Source organism: Rhinichthys klamathensis, unplaced genomic scaffold (genome assembly GCF_029890125.1).
Source record: "Rhinichthys klamathensis goyatoka isolate OS25496 unplaced genomic scaffold, OSU_Roscu_1.1 h1tg000256l_1, whole genome shotgun sequence".
In the NCBI taxonomy this organism is placed as follows: domain Eukaryota; kingdom Metazoa; phylum Chordata; class Actinopteri; order Cypriniformes; family Leuciscidae; genus Rhinichthys; species Rhinichthys klamathensis.
In genome coordinates, this window is record NW_026606778.1 from 1704591 (window position 1) to 1726656 (window position 22066).

Consider the following 22066-nt stretch of genomic DNA (forward strand, 5'->3'; position numbering starts at 1 on the left):
TAAAGCGAAATAGAATGGACCGAAAATTGCCTGTCGAATATTATAGGTTGTATTTTTAAACAAAATTAATATTTTGGAAGTGAAATCTGAAAGGTGAATATGGATTATTGAATTTGTATTAATGAAAATGTGTGTGAATGTTTTGAATTGAAATATTCACAGCTTAAATATACAACCATGTTGAATTTCTGCCCATAAAAATGAAAGCAGGGTTAACGCAATGCAAATTTTTTCAAGTAGTGCAATTCAACAAGCTTTTTTGTTTCAAAAACATTTGTCATTATTTTACTTCCATACGACAGGTGCAAAAGGAAACATCTGTCATTAAATGGGGGTGCATCAGTGCGAACGGCATGTGAGACTTGTCTTGCATATGTGTGAAGGTACCATTGACATATACTGGGATTGTACAGAGACATATACTACCATCAAGAGGACATCTTTCCTGGGAAGCAAGTCAATGCCATGCCTCATTCTGCACGTGCTACCTACAACAGAGTGGTTTCTAGGTTTCTAGACACTCTTCACAGAAGGGATGTGCTTGACTGCCTGCCTGCAGTCCAGATCTGTCTCCTATTGAAAATGTATGGCCCATCATGAAAAGGAGAATCGGACAACAATGACCACGGACTGTTGAGCAGCTGTCTTATATCAGGCAAGATTGGGCAAAAATCCCACATGTAAAACTGCAACAATTAGTATTCTCAATTGATAAACATTTAAAATGTGTAATTAAAAGGAAAGGTGATGTGAAACGCAGTAAACGTGCCTCTGTCCCAACTTTTTTGGAGTCTGTTGCAGCCATCAAAATCAAAATTTGTTTATATTTACAAAATACAATTAAGTTTTCCAGTGAAAATATTGGATTTTTTTTCCTTTGTACTTTTGTCAGTTAAATAAAGGTTAAATAGAATCAACAAAATCACAGATTCTTGATTTTATTACATTTTACAAAATGTCCCAACTTCTCTGGAATTGGGGTTGTAGAACTGCCAGACCGTTGAATGTAGTGAAGCAATTTTAGCTGCGCATATAGAAAGATTTTCTCGCAAGTTTTGCGTCATCTGATCGGCTCTTCTGATCGGCCTTTACGGTGACCACAGATCAAACTATAAAACGAGTATCGGCCGATAACGATCGCAGCACCCTTATTTATTCCGTTTTTTATTTTCCTATTATTACATTTATCCATTTATTTATGCAGGCTTGGTCCATGCTGTGTGGCATACATGCTAAAGTTTTCTTTTTTTTAGATCGTGAGAATTAGGATAATATAATTCCAGGGCAAAATGTGTGTCTATAAAAATACTTTATAATTTAATTCAAATATGTATTTTCATGGCCATCTGATGATAACTGAAGCAAATGTCTCTTATGCGGTGTTTAAAATCTCTGTAGCCCAAAGTTGTCCTAATTCTATCAAAATTTGGCAGCACACATTAAAGTCTGCATGAAATAAAATTTCCCCCAGTCTGTTTTCTGCATGTTATTGATCTTATTGTAAATGATTCATTACCCTATTTTGTTTTCCCCCGGATAATCCATTTTACTTGGATGTGTGTCAAAATACAGAAGAAAATGTATTTTGCTACTTCTGTTACATAGCAACTTTAAGAAAATTTGATTTTCTTAAGTAATTGTGACTTTTTAAATTCCTAATTCTTTTTGTAATTTTATGAAACGTTGGTGTGTATCTTGTCCATCGCCATTTGTGCTATAGATGTATGTCATACCTCAATTCATGCAGCTTGATAAGAGGTGTACTATTACTTTTCTAAGCAATCAGATGTATTATTTCATGACAAAAACGAGGGAGGGAAGCACTATCTAGGGACCAGAATATTATAGAAACTTGATAGTGAGACTTTTTTTTTTTTTTTTTGGACATGCAAATCAAGCACCACAATTATTTTCTTCAGAAAAAAACTACACTTCTGCTAACTAACTTGTTTTTAGAAAGCAATCCTTTCTGTGTTCACGTAGTACTCTTTTATCACTTGTCTGTTAGGTGTGAGATTCTCAAAGGACGCATTACAGCTTATGTTTTGGCATGACTTAAAGTGCAGTGGAGCCGTCACGTCTGTCCTTGGATCTCTTAATTAATTTGAGCTTTTCCCAATAGAGGTTTATCCCCCAGTTTCTCAGCCATCACTGTCAGCGTGGCCCACCCAGATCCCCATGCCAAACTCCATCTGTATATTTGCTGTTTCGTGAGAATTCTATCTAGAACTCCCCAGCCTACCCTTTTCATCTCAATAACAGCACTCAGAGAAAAAATGACTACCCTGCAGGCAAGAGAGAAAGATATTACTCCTTTAAACACAGTGCTTTCAGATGACTGCCATGTAAAGGAAGAACCTGCACTTCAGACGAGAGCCTTGTAATAGACCCAGCATTCTTTCTCCTCCTCTCTTTCTCTCTCTCTCTGAAAGGGGTCCCACTGGAGCAGTTTGTGCCTCTCATGGGGAGGAAGATGTCATCAGAAGATCCATATGAGAAGACGAGGCAGATCTTCACTGCATTTGATGTACATTGTATGTTCCTCCACTCTTTGCATTCTGCATGTTTAACCCTCTGGTGCTCTCCGCGTGGCGATTTTTTTTAAAATCATTTCAATGAAAGGAATGTACTATATTTTAGTTTGATAATGTTTTTTTATTTAATAATTTGTATTTTTAGCGGATTTTATGGTACTACATTATATTTGCAGTAGTTATAATCCATTTATTTACGTTTTGAGCATAGACCTGAAAATTTAATTACCAACTTAAACTGTCGTAAATCTTGAATGCTTTGGAGCAAAGACTTAAGTTTGATCTCTTTTTAAAGACGACACTTGGCAAATTATTGCTGAAGTGAAACATTTAAAAAAAAAAAGAACTTAAAGGTACAGAATTTTATGTTCCCTTTCGAACGGTCACTTCGTATTGCGTAGCTATACGCAGTGGGGAAACTCCCTTTCCTCGATTTACTGAAGCTTATATGTAAAACGCATTTGCAGCTGCACAGCCAGCCCCCTGAGCGTCTGACCCGCTCATAGGCTGTGCTGCAGCAACTGCACATCCAATGGCGCGGGCGACTCTGACGCACAACCAATAAGCTAGCCCAACGTCAGAGCCCGTCGAGGGGGCGTGCCCCGCCTATATAGACCCCCGAATTCGCCATTATAGCAGATTTTACTCCTTCAGCGACAGTACACATGTCCCTGAGCTTTTTACTGTAGCATTCGCCGTCGAACAAGCCTTTCAGCCTGAGCGTGCTTCTCTTCAGCAGACTTCGCCTGCACGTCGATTTCTCCTGACGCCGTCTCACCTGTGGCTATCCGGCGACATTATATCCTTTGTTCTATATTGCTAACATTCTTTTCAGTATGCCTCGTCCATCCTGCGCCACGTGCGGAGGCCGTCTGCACGAGGCAGACCAGCACACGAGCTGCATTTCCTGCCTGGGGATCGACCACGCAGAGAATGCTCTCTCTGCCGGCGGATGTGAGGCCTGTGACTGCATGCCTATATCCGAGCTGCGCAATCGGCTAGCTCTCTCCCGGGACGGCGACGCCGCTTCATCCACGCTTTCCGTTCCAAGGAAGAAGAAGCGTCGCAGCCAACGGCAACCGGAGGGTATGGAGATTTGTGAACGCACGCCGGCGGCGTCCCCGCGTGCTTCACTTTCTCCGACTCAAACGCCATCACCGGTCCTGTTCGCAGGAGACCAGCGCCCCCCCCCCCTCACGTGGCGGGCCTCGTCTCCTTCGGCGGATCTCTCGAGCGCGACGACAGCTTATCCATCGCCGCTTCTGAGGACGAGTGGCCGGGCTCTCTCGACCCCGTCACCGCTTCTCAATCGGTGGCCAGCGGATTAGCGACCAGGACGAACTCCGACGCCGAGATGCTTCGGATCCTGACGAAGGCCGTCGCGGACCTCGACCTCGAGTGGGCCTCGCCCGAGGAGCCGCCTCGTAGTCGGCTGGATGGATGGTTTCTGGAGGGGCGCCAGCAGGCCCCGCGTCACAAACCGGCGCCATTTTTCCCCGAGGTCCACGAGGAGCTAACCAAGGCCTGGCGCGCTCCATACTCAGCACGTGTGGGATCCGCAGTTTCCGCGATGCTCTCCTCCGTGGATGGCGCAGCGGAAAAGGGTTATGAGTCTTTGCCGCCCCTCGAAGAGGCCGTGGCAGCTCATCTTTGCCCGAGCTCTGCAGCTAGCTGGCGAGCTAGAGCCGCTCATCCCAACAAACCCTGCCGTAACACCTCAGCCCTCGCTGGACGCGCGTACGCCGCCTCCGGCCAGGCTGCATCGGCCCTGCACACGATGGCCGTGTTGCAGGTCTACCAGGCCAAACTCCTCCGGTCCATGGACGAGGCTGGCCCGGACCCGGAGACGTTTCGGGACCTGAGGAGTGCTACGGACTTAGCGCTGCGGGCTACTAAGTCTACAGCACAAGCCATCGGCAGAAACATGGCTAGTTTGGTCGTGCTCGAGCGCCACCTGTGGCTTAACCTCACCGAAATCAAGGAGGCCGACAAAACGAGGTTTCTCGACGCTCCGGTGTCCAGCTCCGGTCTCTTCGGCCCGGCGGTGAAGGGATTCTCGGAGAGGTACACGGAGGCACAGAAAGCGTCCCAGGCCATGCGACACTTCTTGCGGAAGCGTTCGGGCTCCGCGTCCAGCAAGCCCAAACCTCCGCCTTCGCCTCATCCAGCCAAGCCGGCGAAACAGGCCTCTCAGCCCCGCCCTGCGGCTGATAGCCAGCGCCAGTCAAGGCCCGCTAAGCGCTACCCGCTCCCCAGGCGTCAAGGCCCTCGACCCAGCGCCGCGGCCGACCAGGCGCCTCCGAAGTCGTCCTAGCACGGAGGGGAAAGAGAGAGGGCTCGTGTCTCGCGCTAGCCGGACCACCCTCGAAGAAACCAGCAAAACTTCCCACAGCTCCCTGTTCAGTTCAGGCGGCTGGGGATTTTATCATTGTAAACAGGCCCGCAGCAGTGAGCGCGTCTCTGCAAACAAACGCCGTTTTCACGGCGACCCAAATAAAGCACAAAAAGAGCATGTTTCACAATCACAACACACGGGTTCACGGTCCCCCTCCACTAGGCGGCCCCCGCCCTGTTGTAACACTGACTTCCCCCCAGGCAAAAGCCTATATAGTCAGTCAAACACTCAGTATGTGCACAAATCACATTATAAGGGTATCAGGTCCCCCTATGTTAGGCGGTCCCCCCCATTCAGTGTGTCACGCCCTAGCCACACGAGTGATGGCCTGGCAAGCCATCCCTGGTGTGTCGAGTTGGGTCATAAACACTATAAAGCGAGGCTACTCGCTCCAATTCGCTCGCAGACCCCCGAAATTCCAGGCGGTTATCGAGACATCGGTGAGAAGCGGCGTGAATCACGTGCTTCGCACCGAAGTTCAAGAATTATTAGCAAAAGGAGCGATAGAGTCAGTCCCTCCCGCGCTAATGTATTCGGGGTTTTACAGCCGCTATTTCCTAATACCAAAGAAAGACGGCGGGCTCAGACCCATTCTAGATCTGAGGCGTTTGAACAGGGCTCTCATGAGACGGCCTTTCAAAATGTTAACACTCAAACAGATTCTCGCGCAGGTTCGCCCGGGGGACTGGTTTGTTTCAATGGATCTGAAAGATGCATACTTTCATATTCAGATCGACCCTCGTCACAGGCCATTTTTGAGATTCGCCTTCGAGGGGAGGGCATATCAATACACCGTTCTGCCGTTCGGTCTGGCTCTGGCACCCCGTACATTCACGAAATGTATGGATGCGGCGCTCTCCCCGCTGAAAAGCCAGGGAGTGCGTGTGCTGAATTATCTCGACGACTGGCTGGTGCTAGCGCAGTCGAGAGACGAACTAATAGTGCACAGGGATTTGATTCTCAGTCATTTAAAATGCTTGGGTCTCACAATCAATGTTGCCAAAAGCGAACTGAATCCCAGCCAGACTGTGGTCTTTCTGGGCACGGTTTTGGACTCGGTGACAATGAAAGCGCGGCTCACTCAAGAGCGCGCGCTCTCGGTACAGACACTGGTAGCCGCATTCAGGGCGCGCGAGCGCGCGCCTCTGAAGAGGTTTCAGAGACTGCTTGGTCTAATGGCAGCTGCATCATCAGTACTCCACTTGGGATTACTGCACATGCGCCCGCTGCAGCACTGGCTGAAACGCCGTGTGCCAACCCATGCATGGCAGTCAGGCAGCCTGCGCATTATGGTGAATCAAGGGTGTTTGAGAACACTGGTTCCCTGGCGGGCTCAGGACTGGTACTGCAAGGGGGTGACCATGGGGATAGTTTCCAGGAGGAAAGTGGTTTTTACAGACGCATCCAACATGGGTTGGGGAGCGCTGCACGAGGGCAAGCCTGCCTCCGGCCTCTGGTCGAGCACGGAGCAGAGCTTACATATCAACTGTCTGGAAATGAAAGGGGTTGGTTTGGCCCTAAAAGCTTTTCTGTCAAACCTCAGGGGTCACCACGTCTTGATCCGTACAGACAACATGTCTGTGGTGGCCTACATAAATCGCCAGGGTGGCATCAGGTCAGGCAACCTGTATGTGATGGCGAGGGACCTCCTCATGTGGGCACAAGCCAATCTGAGCTCTCTGAGAGCAGCGCATGTCCCGGGCGTCCAGAATGTGGGCGCGGATATGCTCTCAAGGGGCAACACTCCCCTAGGCGAGTAGTCCCTGAACCCTCAGACGGTCAGACTAATATGGGAGAGGTTCGGCGAGGCCGAAGTAGACCTTTTCGCCTCGAGAGCCAACACCCACTGCAGGGTGTTCTTCTCGAAAAACAGGGATGCGCTGGCTCATCTCTGGCCCAGCCGCCCCCTTTACGCGTTTCCCCCCGTCTCGATGATCCCACAGGTTATCGAGCGGGTCAGGGAGAGCGGATGCCCAGTCCTTCTGGTGGCTCCTCTCTGGAAATCCAGACCATGGTTTCCGGAACTGGTTCAGTTGTCGGACACGACCCCCTGGCCTGTTCCGATGAGGAAGGATCTCCTCACACAGGCCAACGGAACGATGTGGCATCCCCGACCCGACTTATGGGCCCTCCATGTGTGGCCCCTAAACGGGTATCCGGGGACCTGCCTGACAGGGTCTTAAGCACTATCTCTGAGGCAAGGGCCCCGTCTACTCGGCGCCTTTATGCTTTAAAGTGGTCGGGTTTTTCCAGCTGGTGCTCGAAAAATCGTATTGACCCAGAGTCATGTGAGGTTTCAGTGGTGCTCGCCTTCCTGCAGGAGCTACTGGACGCGGGCCGCACCCCGTCCACGCTCAAAGTGTATGTGGCAGCCATCGCAGCGCACCATGCTCTGGTGGCTGGCCAATCACTGGGAAGGAATGACCTGGTGGTAAAGTTTCTGAAGGGTGCTAGGAGGATTAACCCCTCCAGGCCCCCTTCGGTGCCGCCTTGGGACCTCTCCACGGTCCTTAGGGCCCTGAGGGGTCCACCTTTTGAGCCGCTCCAGTCGGTTGATCTAAAACCACTTTCGCTAAAGACTGCTCTCCTGTTGGCATTGGCATCTATCAAGCGAGTGGGAGATTTGCAGGCCCTCTCAGTGAGTCCTGCATGTTTGGAGTTTGGATTGGATGACTCCAGAGTCATTCTCAAACCCAGGCTTGGTTATGTGCCCAATGTGCTCTCAACGCCGTTTAGAGCACAAGTTATTACGCTATTAGCCCTTCCCCCTTCTGCTGAGGATGGGGAGGTTAATCTTCTCTAACCTGTCAGAGCGTTGAGAATCTATTTGGAGCGTTCTGCGTCTTTTAGACAATCAGAACAGCTGTTTGTCTGCTTTGGGGGCCGATCTAAGGGTGATCCAGTCACTAAGCAAAGACTGTCTAGATGGATAGTGGATGCCATCTCTTTGGCCTACACCGCAGTGGGTCAGGTTTGCCCCATAGGTGTCAAGGCCCATTCGACCAGAGGTATGGCCTCGTCGTGGGCTTGGTCTTCTGGTTTTCCCATTCAAGATATTTGTGATGCGGCCGGCTGGTCCTCGCCTTCCACATTTATGAAATTCTATAATATGGAGGTACCTTCCCTGCAGGCGAAGGTGCTTTCGGTATGATTGAGACCTGACAGTGGCTGGTCTTGTCTACAAAAATTACTGTGCATAATCACATACATATTATATAAACCCGCTTCGGCCGGTAATAAAGTATACTAATAATCACGACGGTGTCTGGTTTTGTTAGTATATTCTGTTAGTGGTGACTGACTTATTATGTATATTAGGCAGACCCGACTGTGTCTGGTCTGTTATATATACATGTATATGCATATGTTTTTGGGTTCCTGAGTGGCAGGACAACCAGTTACTCAGGGTGCGGCGTTTTGCATGGTGTCCCCACTGCGTATAGCTACGCAATACGAAGTGACCGTTCGAAAGGGAACTACTCGGTTACTATCGTAACCTCAGTTCCCTGAGATAGGGAACGAGTATTGCGTAGCCGGCCGCACTATAGTAACTGGTGAAGTTGTCGCTTCAGTCGTATAACCTGCTATGATGGCGAATTCGGGGGTCTATATAGGCGGGGCACGCCCCCTCGACGGGCTCTGACGTTGGGCTAGCTTATTGGTTGTGCGTCAGAGTCGCCCGCGCCATTGGATGTGCAGTTGCTGCAGCACAGCCTATGAGCGGGTCAGACGCTCAGGGGGCTTGCTGTGCAGCTGCAAATGCGTTTTACATATAAGCTTCAGTAAATCGAGGAAAGGGAGTTTCCCCACTGCGTATAGCTACGCAATACTCGTTCCCTATCTCAGGGAACTGAGGTTACGATAGTAACCGAGTAGTTTATTGTTATGAAAAATGCACAAATTCTATTTAAAATTTTTATATGAAATCAAAGCCATAAATCTAAAGTCGTGTTCCAAATTTGAGCTTGATATCTCAAAAAATTAGCTTTCAGTAAGAATTTGTTTGGCCGCAGTACCAAAAGAGTTCACTAGATGAAATTAGTCTCCCATTCATTTTCAATGCGAAGCACAAGTGTGTTTCAGGATTTTTTTCAGGACCATTTAACCTTTTCGAATCATGTCCATGATTTTTTTGTGTGTTAACATAGCAAGTGCCAAAACCTTTACCAAGTTCCGTACCATTCCAATGAAGTAAAAAAATAAAACACGTAAATATTTTCGGTCTAAAATGACAGAAGAGCACCAGGGGTCATGACATGGATTTTTACAATTATTTTAATATGTTCCATGAGGCACTTATAATGTTTTTTTTTTAAGTTTTCTTTTTTTTCACAAACTAACAAATATATATGTGGAAAAACTATTTTCAAACTTCATTCTGATCCTCTATCTGAAGTTTTTAGGGGCGACTCCTTTAAGGCTTGTCAGTTAACGTCCACTGTTATGATTGGCTAAAGTAATTTAATAGGAAACAATATCATCGGCCACCTGGATTTGCATGCGAGTAAGTGTTTTGAAAACATTAACCATATAAAACCTTCGTTTTCAGACAAAGCATTATGAAATAATTTACTTACGATTTGTGATGCAGCTGCTGTCTGATCCACACAATACAGATCCACACAATACATTTGGCTGGTGCATCTTTCAACAAAAGTTTCTTTGTGAAATCTGCATTGCACTGTGCCTTATTTGCAAAACAAATTGCTCAGAACAAACATAAAATCTTCTGACGTGATCCGGGATGCCATTAGAATAAACAATCTACTTGTTTCCTCCTTCTGAAGTCTGTACAGAGACACAAATGAGCTGTTCAAACTGGACGTGTCGAAGAAAACATTCTTTCACTCTTCCATTTGTCCTGTTGTCGACAGACTCAAGCATGTGGAGTATGTCAGAAACTGAATGTGCATCTGTATACCTTATCCAGTGTAGACAGCATCAGTGATTATAATTTTTTATTTTTTTTGAAGCTCACATCCAGTTTAGGCAAATGCCAGCCGATAAGCGACTGAATGATCACAAATCTCTCAATATCCAAATGAGCCGTTTTTGGAGTCGGACCTTGATTAAATAAATGCTTTGTTCATAACAAGGAGGATGGTTTAAGCTATGAAACTTGAACAATGTTTAAATTGTACAAAGACCTCTTATATGTCAAAAGATCAAGGTAAATTTGATTTCTCATGCCATGACACCTTTAACACTTTTGACTATATACATTTTACGTAATTGATACAAAATTAGACTGGTGATATATCTTCCTGCAGACCATATGATTTTTATTTTGTGGAGATGTTAAAGAATAGAGAATCTAGAGAAATACACAGCCCAGCATAAATAAATCTGTTTTGGGATTGTCTTCTGTGTAAGTACAAGACATATGCCCATTAAATCTGTGATTTTAGCTTGACACTTTCTCATTGCAACTAACAAAACAGCATACATATCATCACACAAGCGACAAGTGATAGGATAGGTGGAATACACAACACAAACTAAGTTTAGGCCTCATTAGCCAGGGAAAACTAAAAGTAGACATTATCAGAGGCCTAGAATGTCCCCACTGGCTGATGGACAGATGTAAACCTTCTTGATCTGATTGGTTACTACCTTTGTGACAGGTAAAATCGTCATTTTTTCCTACTGAAACTACCAACACCATAGATAAGACCACAAATGTAATTGGGGAAACTCCATGTGCAGTTCAGTATGACATTTCACGTTTGTGGCAAGCAGGACGTGGCAGAAGGCCCTAAGAACGGTGCGAGGCCAGTGGCGTGTTTGATAATGACCTATGACCAATGACCACCTATCCTAGCACCTATCCTATGCCGCACCGGTCTCGAGATTCTCATGGAGGAGCGACGACAGTGAAGGACGAGAGAGGACCAGGCCTGGATTTTACGTTGTGTTTTGTTTATGTGTGTGCAGCAGTCGTGAGTGAGGGGCTGCCACTTTGATTTTGTGTTTGTTTATTTATTCAAGTTGTTGAACGTTCGCCAGTTCCCGTCTCCTTCCCTTATCAACAAAACATAAAATAAAATCCAGGCCTGGTCCTCTCTCGTCTCTCTGAGTGTCACTGTCGTCACTCCTCCTTTTATGCTTCTGAAGCTCTTCTGTGAGAAAATCACGCCACTCGTGCTGCTTGCCACAACGATTAGTGGCCAAGTTTGTTGTGCAAGAAAATAGACTTGGTGGATTACGGCCTGTTTAGTTATGTAGCTCAACTGGTAGATCATCTTTTGATTCCAAGAAAACATACATATTTGCTAGAAGTGTACTTTGAGGCACTTTGAATAAGTGTTTGCTAAATGCTTAATTGTAATGGTGTATATAGTGCAATTGTAGTGAGTATGTATGTAGTGTTAGGTGCATTTGGTGTTGGGCAGAAACAATGACATTAGTTTTAAAAAAAATATTCTTTTGTAAACAATGGCCGATGCCTGTGGCATCTGTTAAATTTGGTCCTGATTTGGTATAGTTAGCCTACACATGATGGTGAAACTAATCCTAATAACTGTGTTTATGACAGCATTTTTAACACACCTGTTCTTTTCATATTATCGCAGTAGAGGGCGCCATGTGTCCTTTTCTTTGGTCCACTGTTACTATCATGCAATGCAGTGGCGTGCACAGACCTCCGCTGGGGCAGGGGCTAAAGTGCGTTCCCCGAGGGTTAGGGAGGGTGGGAAAGTCTTGGTTGCTTCATCCTGGTAGAACAAAGCCAGGCATATGTGCATATCCTTAACTGAAAACTGATTTTTAAACAGTTAATGCCTTACAAGCTAGAAAGCCAAATACAAAGATTCCCCCATCTTTAGCTGTAGTACTTTTCTGCCCTAAATTAAGTCATTCTGTGAAGCGTCTGAACCAACATTTGAGTCTTCAAGGTTGGGTAGAAAACACAGTAAAATGGGCCTTGCAGTCTCTCTGGATTGTTTCGGCCTCCCTGGAACTGTTTGTAGGATATTCCAAAGGGAGGCAAATGTATAATTAACTAATTCATTTTGTAACAGAAATTATTTCACAAAGTTAGGAGTGACCACAGGAGGAGGATATCTGCTGACCTTGATGGAATCTGCTCAGAATGGCTGAGGGATCTTATTTCATTAACCCTGCTGACCTGCCATTAAAGTGGAAAACCGGTGTGTTTGAGCAGAATATTTATTCATGTGAAAACGCCTCTTCAGCAGACATACGATGGACCTATTTTTGCCTGAAGCTCTCTCTCTCTCTCTCTCGTTTGCTTTCTGTTTATCTCTCTTGTATCTCGTTTGATTTCTCAGTCATCTTTGAAAAATCCATGACTTCCTGTGAGCCACCCGATCAGGCTATAGAGCATTTCTACATCCTTCCAGACCTAAAATTGTCTACAGCAATAAGTATTAGGCATTAAAAAATTACAGTTGTCTTTTAATTAGAATTGTGAATGGTAATGAACCATCAAATTCATTTTGAGGACCAAATTGCTGTGAGCGAGTTCACTCAACCCTTGTACGAATTCAGAGCAACCTGAAAATTAGCTAATTTTAGAACCAAGATTGGAATTCTGATTCTAACTTATTCTTAACTAACCCAACTTATTGTGATTCTGGTCTTAACTGTGTATATCAGCACTGACAAATGATAGTGCTATGAAATGCACTTTGTATCAGATTGGGATCTTTTAAAAATTCAATTGGCTTTTCTTTGAACAGTTGTGAATGAACATGCGCAGCTGGAGACCTGAAGGACAACTGTCAGGCAGGTGTTCTCCAGCAGAGCTTACATGCTAGCAAAGTGTCTTAATAATTTCAGTAGTTCCCAGATTGAATGTCTTTGTTCCTCTGCCAGCTAAGCTTAAACCCTCTGTCCTGGCTTTCTCTGCCTGATGTTCCTGTCAGCCTGCCAACAGAGGCAAGTCCTCTCCTAACTGCGGCTGAACAGTTTGCTCTGGATGAGATGTATGACTGTTTCATCTGCGCCGTCACCCCCATCCTCATCTTCAATGGGGATGCGTTGGAAGCTAAAGCGCGCTGAAGTGCGTCGCTCCCATTCAGAGCTGAAGTGGCAGCCTGCCCGGTGATAGAGCATGCTCGGTGCAGTTGGAAACTCTCCCGTTCTCACCCGGTGTGAAAGTGAGCCATGCTCCCTGCCGATTGCTGCTCATGCTTTGTCGTCAAAACATTGGATTTCTTCTGCATTCAGCAAATAAATCATGCCATTATACACCTTTTTAACACTTCAAATCTATTTACAGCCGAGATGTGTAATTTTCGAGTTTTGAACAGGCCCTGTGGCTTCCGCAGGTGTGTGACTCGTCCCTATTGTCATGGCTGTGGAGGGCAGTGTTTGGTTACGGTTGGTGAGCCGGTGTTGCTTGGTCTGGCGTGTTGACATGCATGTCACAGTGCTGCCGCCCGCCGCTGTGCCTCTCATCAATTCAGCAGACACGCTAAACAGATTCCACTCTCAGCTCTGACTTTGGATGTGAGCGCTCTAAACTTCCTCAGGGGAGCCATTTCCTGCAAATCAAAGTCCTGCGTGCCAGTCGCCGAGAAGAGGGCAAAACAAGCTGTTCCTCTGAGCTTTCTGAAAGAGACTCCTGTAGACACCGAGATCTCAGCTGGTCGTACTCCTTGCTTTCACAATCTCAGTCAAAAAGCTGCAAGTGGACTTAAAGGGTCATGAAACCCTAAAACACATTTTTTGATGTTAACAGATAGTCAAACCAAAATTTATTCAGACACCTTCAACATTTCTCACATTATCACAGTTAATTCGCTATAGTTGAGTTTCTATATAAATGGTAATAAATTATGACAAGAAGAGTTATCAAATCAGTTGATATTTCACTGGTTTTGGCCATCCTTCTGTTAGACTGTCTCACAAATGAATTAGGTTGAATAGCTGTCAGCTTTCAGCTGTTAAATGTAAGTACACAATTAGATAATACCAGTTTGGGTCAACCAATTACCAAGCAATGCTTAATTTTGTTCAGTCTGTGGTGTTAAAAGGTCGCATTAGCAATTAAAGAAAAAAACTTAAAGGGATCATCGGATGCAAACTTCACTTTTATATGGTGTTTGCATATAAATGTGTCTTTGCAGTGTGTGGACACAACCACCATGCAAAGAAAAAAATCCATTCACTCCTTTTTTTTAATCCTCAAAAAGTCTAAACACTCTCAATAATCAGGCCGTTTGGATTTTCTGAGCACTATGATGTCATAATGCTCATGCTCCGCCCACGACCACTGACGGACTGTCCCGTATTAGCATATTTCTGCCCTCAGCCATTCGACACCCCCCATGGAAGAGAGGGGTGGGGTGAGCAGTTGCTCATTATCATTTAAAGAGACATGCACCGAAACAGGTCACTGTGAACAGAGCTGTTTTTGAGGAGGTAAAAAGGGTGTTGTTTTACACAACTATTGAGGAATTTTAACCAAAGTATATTACAAAATTTACATGAACACCCTAAAGAATCATACCAACTTATGGAAAATGGGCATCCGGTGACCCCTTTAAGCAAAACATGGTCAGGTCAAAGTGTCTCAATAATTTTTGGTCCCACATTTTTATCAATTTACTGGTAGTCCACTGTATGAATACTTTTTAGGTATAATATGTCACAGTTAACTTTATTTTGCTATCCTCACTTGAACTATAGTGTCCTGCACCCACTAGTAAAAAAATATCAAAAATTATATCTGGTGTTTTAATAATTTTTGGCTTGACTGTGTACAGATTGCACGTCAATGAAAACAACAATAGCTCTCATAATGTTTATTATTAAGGGAAAAGTGGTAATTTTTTTCGTTTTTCTGAGCTATTTCGTTCCTCTGGCTCTGGTAAAAAGCAAAGCTGAACCAACGTCACGAAAAATGAGTGATTGGCTGCCCTGGCTGGAAAGTATGCTTTTATGTCTTCAGTTTCTCCATATTATTCATGAAAATCGACTAATTTAATCCAATCACTGTGCTGTATTACGCATGAGATCGCATTACAGCTGAGAAGTCAAATGTGACAAGACAGGTGTTGTGCCGAATTCGACCCCCGCCAAATTATTACCCCCCTAGCATTGGTAGGTTTAGGATTAGTTGTGGGGGAGGGGTTTGGATTAGGGGCGGGGTTGGGATTAGGCAATCAGGCACCGACTTCAACGAGGGGGGTAATAATTTGGCAGGGGGTCGAAATTAGGCACAACACCGGCTCAGCGCTGTAACATAAAAGTGTTGTTTGCATTTTCCCCAGAAAACACACAGAAAATGACTGTAATAATGTTTAATTTGTAACAACATGTGGAGCGCACATGAGAGCGGTTTCTGCGCGGAATGCCACAATGAGTTTAACAACACTAAAAAACGCGAAACACAGTTCATTACCGGACCAGAGCAAGTGTGTTTCAAGTTTTTACGGACATATTTCACATACTCTCCTGCTCAAAACATGAGCAGCACCGTGTATGTACACATATTTCATCATGTCTTCAAATGAAATATATATGTGCAAATACAGACACAGCGGTACATCCAACGCTATCTCACGACTAACTCGTACGAGTGATTAAAAGGTGGCTAATTCGTACCTTAATCGTACGAATTTGTACGATTTGTCTAAACCCTCGTGATGGGTAGGTTTAGGGGCGGGGTCAGGGGTAGGTAATATGGTAACTCGTAAAATATGTACGAATTAGCAAAAATCGTACAAATTCGTATGAGCGAGGTCGTATGAATTCGTACGAATTAGCCACCTTGTAAAATTTGTACGAATTGCCGTAACACGATGACACGATGGATTGTTCTGATATAGGCTACAGAAGACAATTATGTAGACCAAAAATTCAAAGAAGAATGGGCAAAAAAAAGCCTTATTCTTTATTCCCCCAACTCTGTTTTTTTTTTTTTTTTTTTTTTGCTCATATTTGAATAATTACACTCCCACTTTTCCACAGCTTTACACGCCCATTTTTTTAGTTTTTCAAAGCTGAGGTGTAAACAACCAGGCTAAAACGGGAGGGTTTCATAACACTTTAAACCTCAGGTATACTTTTTTGTTTTCCACGTTCTGCTCCGTATTGCACACAGCAATTCTTTCAAAGAATACCCAGCAAACACATTTACGTTGTGGCAACGTCTGTGGCACATTGCATTTCTACTATGGCAACGTGGCTGTCTACGTGCTCGTTTTGTAACAACGTAGGGCTGTAGCAACGTTGTTGTTCGACATTCAGCAACTGAGAGACGACGTTCTGACAATTTATTTTTTTATGCTAGATACTGTATAGATATCCCTCATTTAGCATGTTATGTTTTGTGGTTAATTTTTAATTAGTCATATGTTAGATAATTATATACTTTTAAAATATTGTTTATCCTTATTATTATCTATGGGCCTAACAGTAAATTAATTATAATCAACACCTGCAAGTGTTCACTTTGAAGAGTAAAAATGACATAGAAGGTCAGCTAATTCAACTTTATTAAAACTGCATATGGTAATCAAATTGCACTTCCAAAAGTCATACATTTGTGAGAAAAAAAACATATTATACACAGGGAATGACTAACGTTAACTAGCATGAGCAGACATGAGAAAATCTAGCGAAGAAACGAATGAGATGACAAATCAAAGGAAAAATAAACAGGTGTGCGAGCGGTTACAAAAAAAAAATTTCTGTGGGTTTCCAAAAAAGGGAAACAACATTAACGTGCAACAAGTATGCGCTTAAGTCGCTGTCTGTTTAAGGAGTGCTGAAATCAAGTACTCATCATTAAAGTCATTTTGGCTTCATTATGGCGAATAACTTTTGGCATAAAGTTACATTTTTGTCATACCTGACCAGAAGATGTTCAAATAAATGTCACATTAGACAAGGAAGATGTAGGCTAGGTTGTGTTTGAATAATTACGTATCTTATTTAGTTAGTTATAGAGAATTGTGTTTAGCTTATTTTATTAAACACAATTCTCACGTATCTTTGCTTGATGATGAATGAGACGGCCCAGCGGTTGGTTGAAATTTAAAAGGCTGATTTTCGCGCTTCAGTACAGTGAAGAGTAGCCTACATATGTTGTCCAGTGGTTGTCCAGACACCCCAGGCACAACCTTAAGCAATGGCCCTGAACGGTGGTTCAATGTCAACATTGTGACAACGCCGTAACAACCTTCACCACACAACGTAGTTATAGCAACCTTTTGGCCATGTTGTTAAAACGTTGTGCCAACGTTCTGTGTTTGCTGGGTACTCATTTGACCGAGAGCGTGGACGCGTTCTAATGAACCGTTCTTTTCAAGCACAAATCACTCGCTAATGCGCTGTTGTCTACACACAAGCCCGCGTGGACACAAAAACGGGTCTGGACGTGGCCGGTGTGCACAAATTTCAGTGGATTTACCGATCATGAAAATTTCATCAGGCAGACAGTCTGTGATCCAGAGCAGAATGCGTACAGGGGAAGTATACTTTCAGCTTTAGCCAGCAACCTTTTATGGGGTGGAAGCAGAGAAAGCTGATTTTATTCCTTAAGATAAGAGAAAATAATGAGAGCGTGCTCTCAGGTGTGCTTATCTCATTTTCTTTGCCTGATCTCATGCGAATGTGGCATTCTAATAACACACCCAACCCGGCAATAAAGGACTTTTTGATGTTTTAAAGTATTAGTCTTATTAACTCCACCTTTTGGTTTGTACTGTCTCCAGGTCGTGGCTTCTTAAAGATGGATGACTTCAAAAGTGCCTTCAAGCGAGTTGCCCCTCGTCTGCCGGAGAGAACTGTGCTGGAGGCTTTCCGGTAAGAGTTTGGGCCCCCGGCCTCTCTGTAAATGCATGATTCAGTGGGTTATCTGATCTTCCTCTCAATCTCTCATCTTTCCATCATCCTTCTCCTTGATTTCCCTTTCCAAAGTAGATTACAAAGGCAGCTGGATGTAATTTCGCTTTGAATGTGTTGAGTCAGAAAGTGATTTTTGTGCCCATCGCTCAGATCAGGCCTCCCACCTCAACCACGGGAACAAGCTCTGCGTTTGGCCGGCACTTTGTTACTCGAACTCCTCCAGTGTGAGTGAAAGTGTTTGATACAGTCCCATATGAGAGTAGAACAGGTCTGGAGATTTTGGAGGCTTGCTGTTTTGAGATCTGGCTGCTCATTAGGGTGAGAACAGTGCCATGCTCCCTGTGGAGTTTCTCAGCCTCTTTCCAGCTCCATTCAGGCCCCATGGCTGCTCCTCGTGTCTCTGTACATCTCATCCTCTCCGTCTCGCTCAAAAACGCTCTGAACAGGTGGGATCCCGAGCCTTCGCGTGCTGTGCGTTCACACTCATTTCAAACAGTTATCACTAGACCCAGAGCTATCGCCAGATCCCAAAGCCAATATGACATTCGACAATCTCCCACTAAGATCTCCGCATTACTTTCGTACTATGATGTATCTAGAGGTTTCAGCTTGTCCCTGCGTTTGCAGTTATAGTGACACATTATTATCAGCCCTCAGCTGAGTCTCTTTTCTCGGTTTCTTATCCATTTGAAGAGGTGATGTGGATACCGTATGCAGTTCTGAGACGGGGCAATTAATCTCTTTCATCCTGTGTTTGAGGGCTCAAAAAGAGATGCGACACGTGTCTCATTGAGTGCATATGTGCGCATTTGGTTTTTTGGACAGATTTAGTTCATTGTTTGATGTGACTCATCCTCTGCGGTTGGCCACTGCTGCAATTGCAGCTATTGCCGGCCAGTTGTCCTGCAAGGCTGGTTAAAATATACGAACACCCTCTCACACTGCAGAAACCCTGATCACTGACAGTGTAGATACTGTGTCCTTCTGACCTTAAGCTCAGCTGACGTACTAGGAGCTGATAACCTCAGAACCTCTGTGAGTCATTGTGTTGCTATGATTGCAATGACATGCCAACACAGCATTGGCAGAGTGACTTATGAGTTCAGGAGGCGCTGTGGCATTTGTTTTTAATTAAATGTCGCAGTCGTGTCAGAACCGAAGCGCTAAGGGCTTATGCCACAAGAAAGCATGTAGCATGACTTTAGACACTTTAGAATTTGTATCCAGTGACTTCTCAGTCGGCATTAGGGCTGTAGCTAATGCTACACATCTTCATTTGAACAATCTCAATATTCTTAAAATCCCAAGATCGATCCATTACTCTATATTTACTCATTACCTTATTCTGACTAACTTAAACACCTTGGATTGGCCATTGCGTTCATGTGCTCAACATTGGCTACAATGATCAACACTTCAAAAACACGTTGTAAATAGAAACCTTTGACGCTCTTCACTCAGCGTTTACACAGATACACACAGAAGTGTTTGATTCATGTTTGATCATGACGTCACATCCCGTTTTTATAGCATTAAATAAATAACTAAAACCAAACTAATTGGAAAAATGAATTAACACTTGAACATGCCTAAAATGACAGAAACGATCTTTGGAAAAAAAATTATTTGAAGTATAATTAATTTTTTTTGTTTGGATCGCGTCCCATTCTATTACATGCAGAGGGCGGGGTTTATGACCTACACTGCAGCAAGCCACCAGGGCGAGATCGAAATGCTTCGAATTTGAGTCTGTTCCCCACGTTTCTTCCCGTCGCGTTTTTTGTGTATTTTATGATTCTATTTCAGTCACAGTATAGGACTATACTGAAAAAACACCTTTTGTGTCCCACGGGATATAAAATAAATATTACATGATAAATAATGGTTAAACGATTACAGAAATGCAATTAATTTTAAGGTTTTAAAGTGTAAATATATTACGTTTTAGTGCTGTCAATAGGTTAATATCGTACGTTTCAGTGTCTATTGAAACTCAAGTAAAAGTAGGCTACATGTGGTAGAACCACTTTGCGTAAAAATACATATAGTTATAGTGACACATTATTATCAGCCCTCAGCTGAGTCTCTTTTCTCGGTTTCTTATCCTTTTGAAGAGGTGATGTGGATACCGTATGCAGTTCTGAGACGGGGCAAATGAGATCATGAGATCACATTGTATTATTTTTTAATAATCTTTTTAGTTTTCGTTTTCATTTTAGTTTAGGGTTTAGTCAGTTTGTTATGTGCTTTTGTCATTTTTATTAGTGTTCACAATAAAATATTTACATTTTATTTCTATTAACGATGATTATTGTAAATAGTTTTTAGTTAACAATAACAAGGTCAATCAACTTTTTAAAACAGCAAAATGAACAAATTCAGTCAGTTAATGCCGACCACTCATTTTAGCTCTGTTTGGCTAAGCCAATTGCTGACGATTCCCTTCCACCCTCTCAGGTGTTGACCTTCACCAGTTGATCCGTATCTCCCGCCATGTATAGCCATGTAGATGTTTGACTTGAGCAAGAGCAGAGAAGCACATGGAACAAACAGGAACACTCAGAGCACTCGGTGTGTATTTGTGTCTTTGCGTGTCAAAGTGTGTGCGCTCCGGTCCCCAGCTAGCGCACGTTCAAAGTCATAACCTTCACGCCGCTGTGCCATCTTGTTTTCCTCTCTCCACCTCCTCCGGTTCTCCTCCGCCCCATCATCCTGTCACTGCTGACAGAGTGTGGCAGCAAACGGACCAAATGGAAAAAAATGGAATTCCAAGGAAGAAGTGAAGGAAGAGAGAGAGAGAGAGAGAGAGAGAGAGAGAGAGAGCTCACCTTGAATGCTGTGTTTGGAGTTTATCTGCACACCCAGGGCTGTGTTTAGAAAAGATTATCACAACAAAGTGATAAGCGGGATTGTCCGCCTTTGGTGTCTCTTTCAAAAGAGTGCACGGGGTGCCCCGTGTGCCCGCAGTGTGTGTGTGCATGTTGTCAGGTTTGCTCTTCTTTTATACCTTGAGATGAACTGAAGCCTCTGTTTTGAATCTGTTTGTGTTGCGACCCCTTTGTGAAGAAAAGAGCAACACCCTTTTCCTGTCCTTTTTGGCATAATTATAGCAGAACAATAGAGCGCCCTGCAGGCTTCACACTATTAGCAGACGTGCTGTTGCCTCTTTATGTGCTAGAGATTGATGGACACGTGCTGCCTCTCTGAATGAATGTTAACACCGCCATTTCTCCCCGCTGCTTGTTGCCATGGTGACGTGGTACGCAGAGCTGGTGCCATCACACCTTGAGCGCTGCCTGCAGTTGTTTTTCTTTTTTCTCTCGCTTCTTCCACTACTCTCTGCTTTTCTCTTTTGTTGTCGCCGTTTCCAGAGCAACTATCTGCCATCACCTTTCCATAAATACCTGCTGCACACACATTCTTACAGTTCTTGAGTTACAAGAATGCAGCGTTTTTTTCCCCCTCTTTTTCACTTTATCCTCCTCCCCCTCCACATCGCTCTCGTTCTCTCACTCGCTGAGGAATCTCAGGTTTCTTATTGTTCTCCTCTCTGACATCCCAGCTTTACAGAATTGTCCTTACTAATAAGTCCAAAGTAAAAGCCCATTTTGCACCATACATCCTTTCATTCTCTTTTAGTGGAGCTTTTATGTGCATTTGTCGACTGAATTATACTACATCCATTAAACTTGATCACTTTGCATGTACAGTATCTTCCTCTTTCTTCGACTATACAGGACAAACTGAAGTCAGAGAATTGAGCTCTTGGAGCAGTCAGGTGCTAAATGTTATGTTGGTTGCTAAAACAGAAATCTTTTGGTTTATTCGGCTCCAGTCAGGAATCTGAACCAGCAAGCTTCTTGCACATGTTTGAGGGTCTGCCACTGTCTCAGAACCAGCTTGTAATTTATTTAGAGAATTGTTATTGGTTGCTCTGTATGCAGTTTTTGATAAAAGAACAACACGTCTTGTCATTTGTTAATTAATCAGACACAGTCACATGGTTGAAAAATCACTATTTTTACACAGCTTTACTGTATCAAAACATTATAATGGTGACATTTTATTACAAATGTGTTATAAAAGTTTTACTTTGAAATTGAGTTAAACAAAGAGAAAAGCCTGTAGAATAATAAAACCACTTGACCTTATCAATGAAAAATGTAATTGCATCTCTCTCTCTCTCAATTGCAGAGATGAGTGGCGGTTTACTCATACTCTCCAAAAACCTTGTGTTCTCTGCTTCTGTCTTCAGAGCCTCCCTAATCTGAAATGGAGGCTAATGAAAAAGTGAATTAATTAGCATTCTTAAATTAAA

General features: G+C 43.9%; 1 protein-coding gene across 3 annotated transcripts in view; it reads left to right on the forward strand.

The window, feature by feature from the left end:
• Positions 1-22066, forward strand: part of efcab11 (EF-hand calcium binding domain 11) — an 83014-nt gene that overhangs the window by 8829 nt on the left and 52119 nt on the right. For 2 of the 3 annotated variants that reach the window (XR_008808998.1, XM_056267226.1), the window contains exons 4-5: positions 2433-2534; positions 17616-17706. Coding sequence is in view for 2 of the 3 variants with exons in the window: in XM_056267226.1 (XP_056123201.1) it covers positions 2433-2534; positions 17616-17706 (193 nt within the window). In the remaining variant the exon portion in view is untranslated. The remainder of the gene's footprint in view (positions 1-2432; positions 2535-17615; positions 17707-22066) is intronic. The other variant, XM_056267228.1, reaches the window with a different exon arrangement.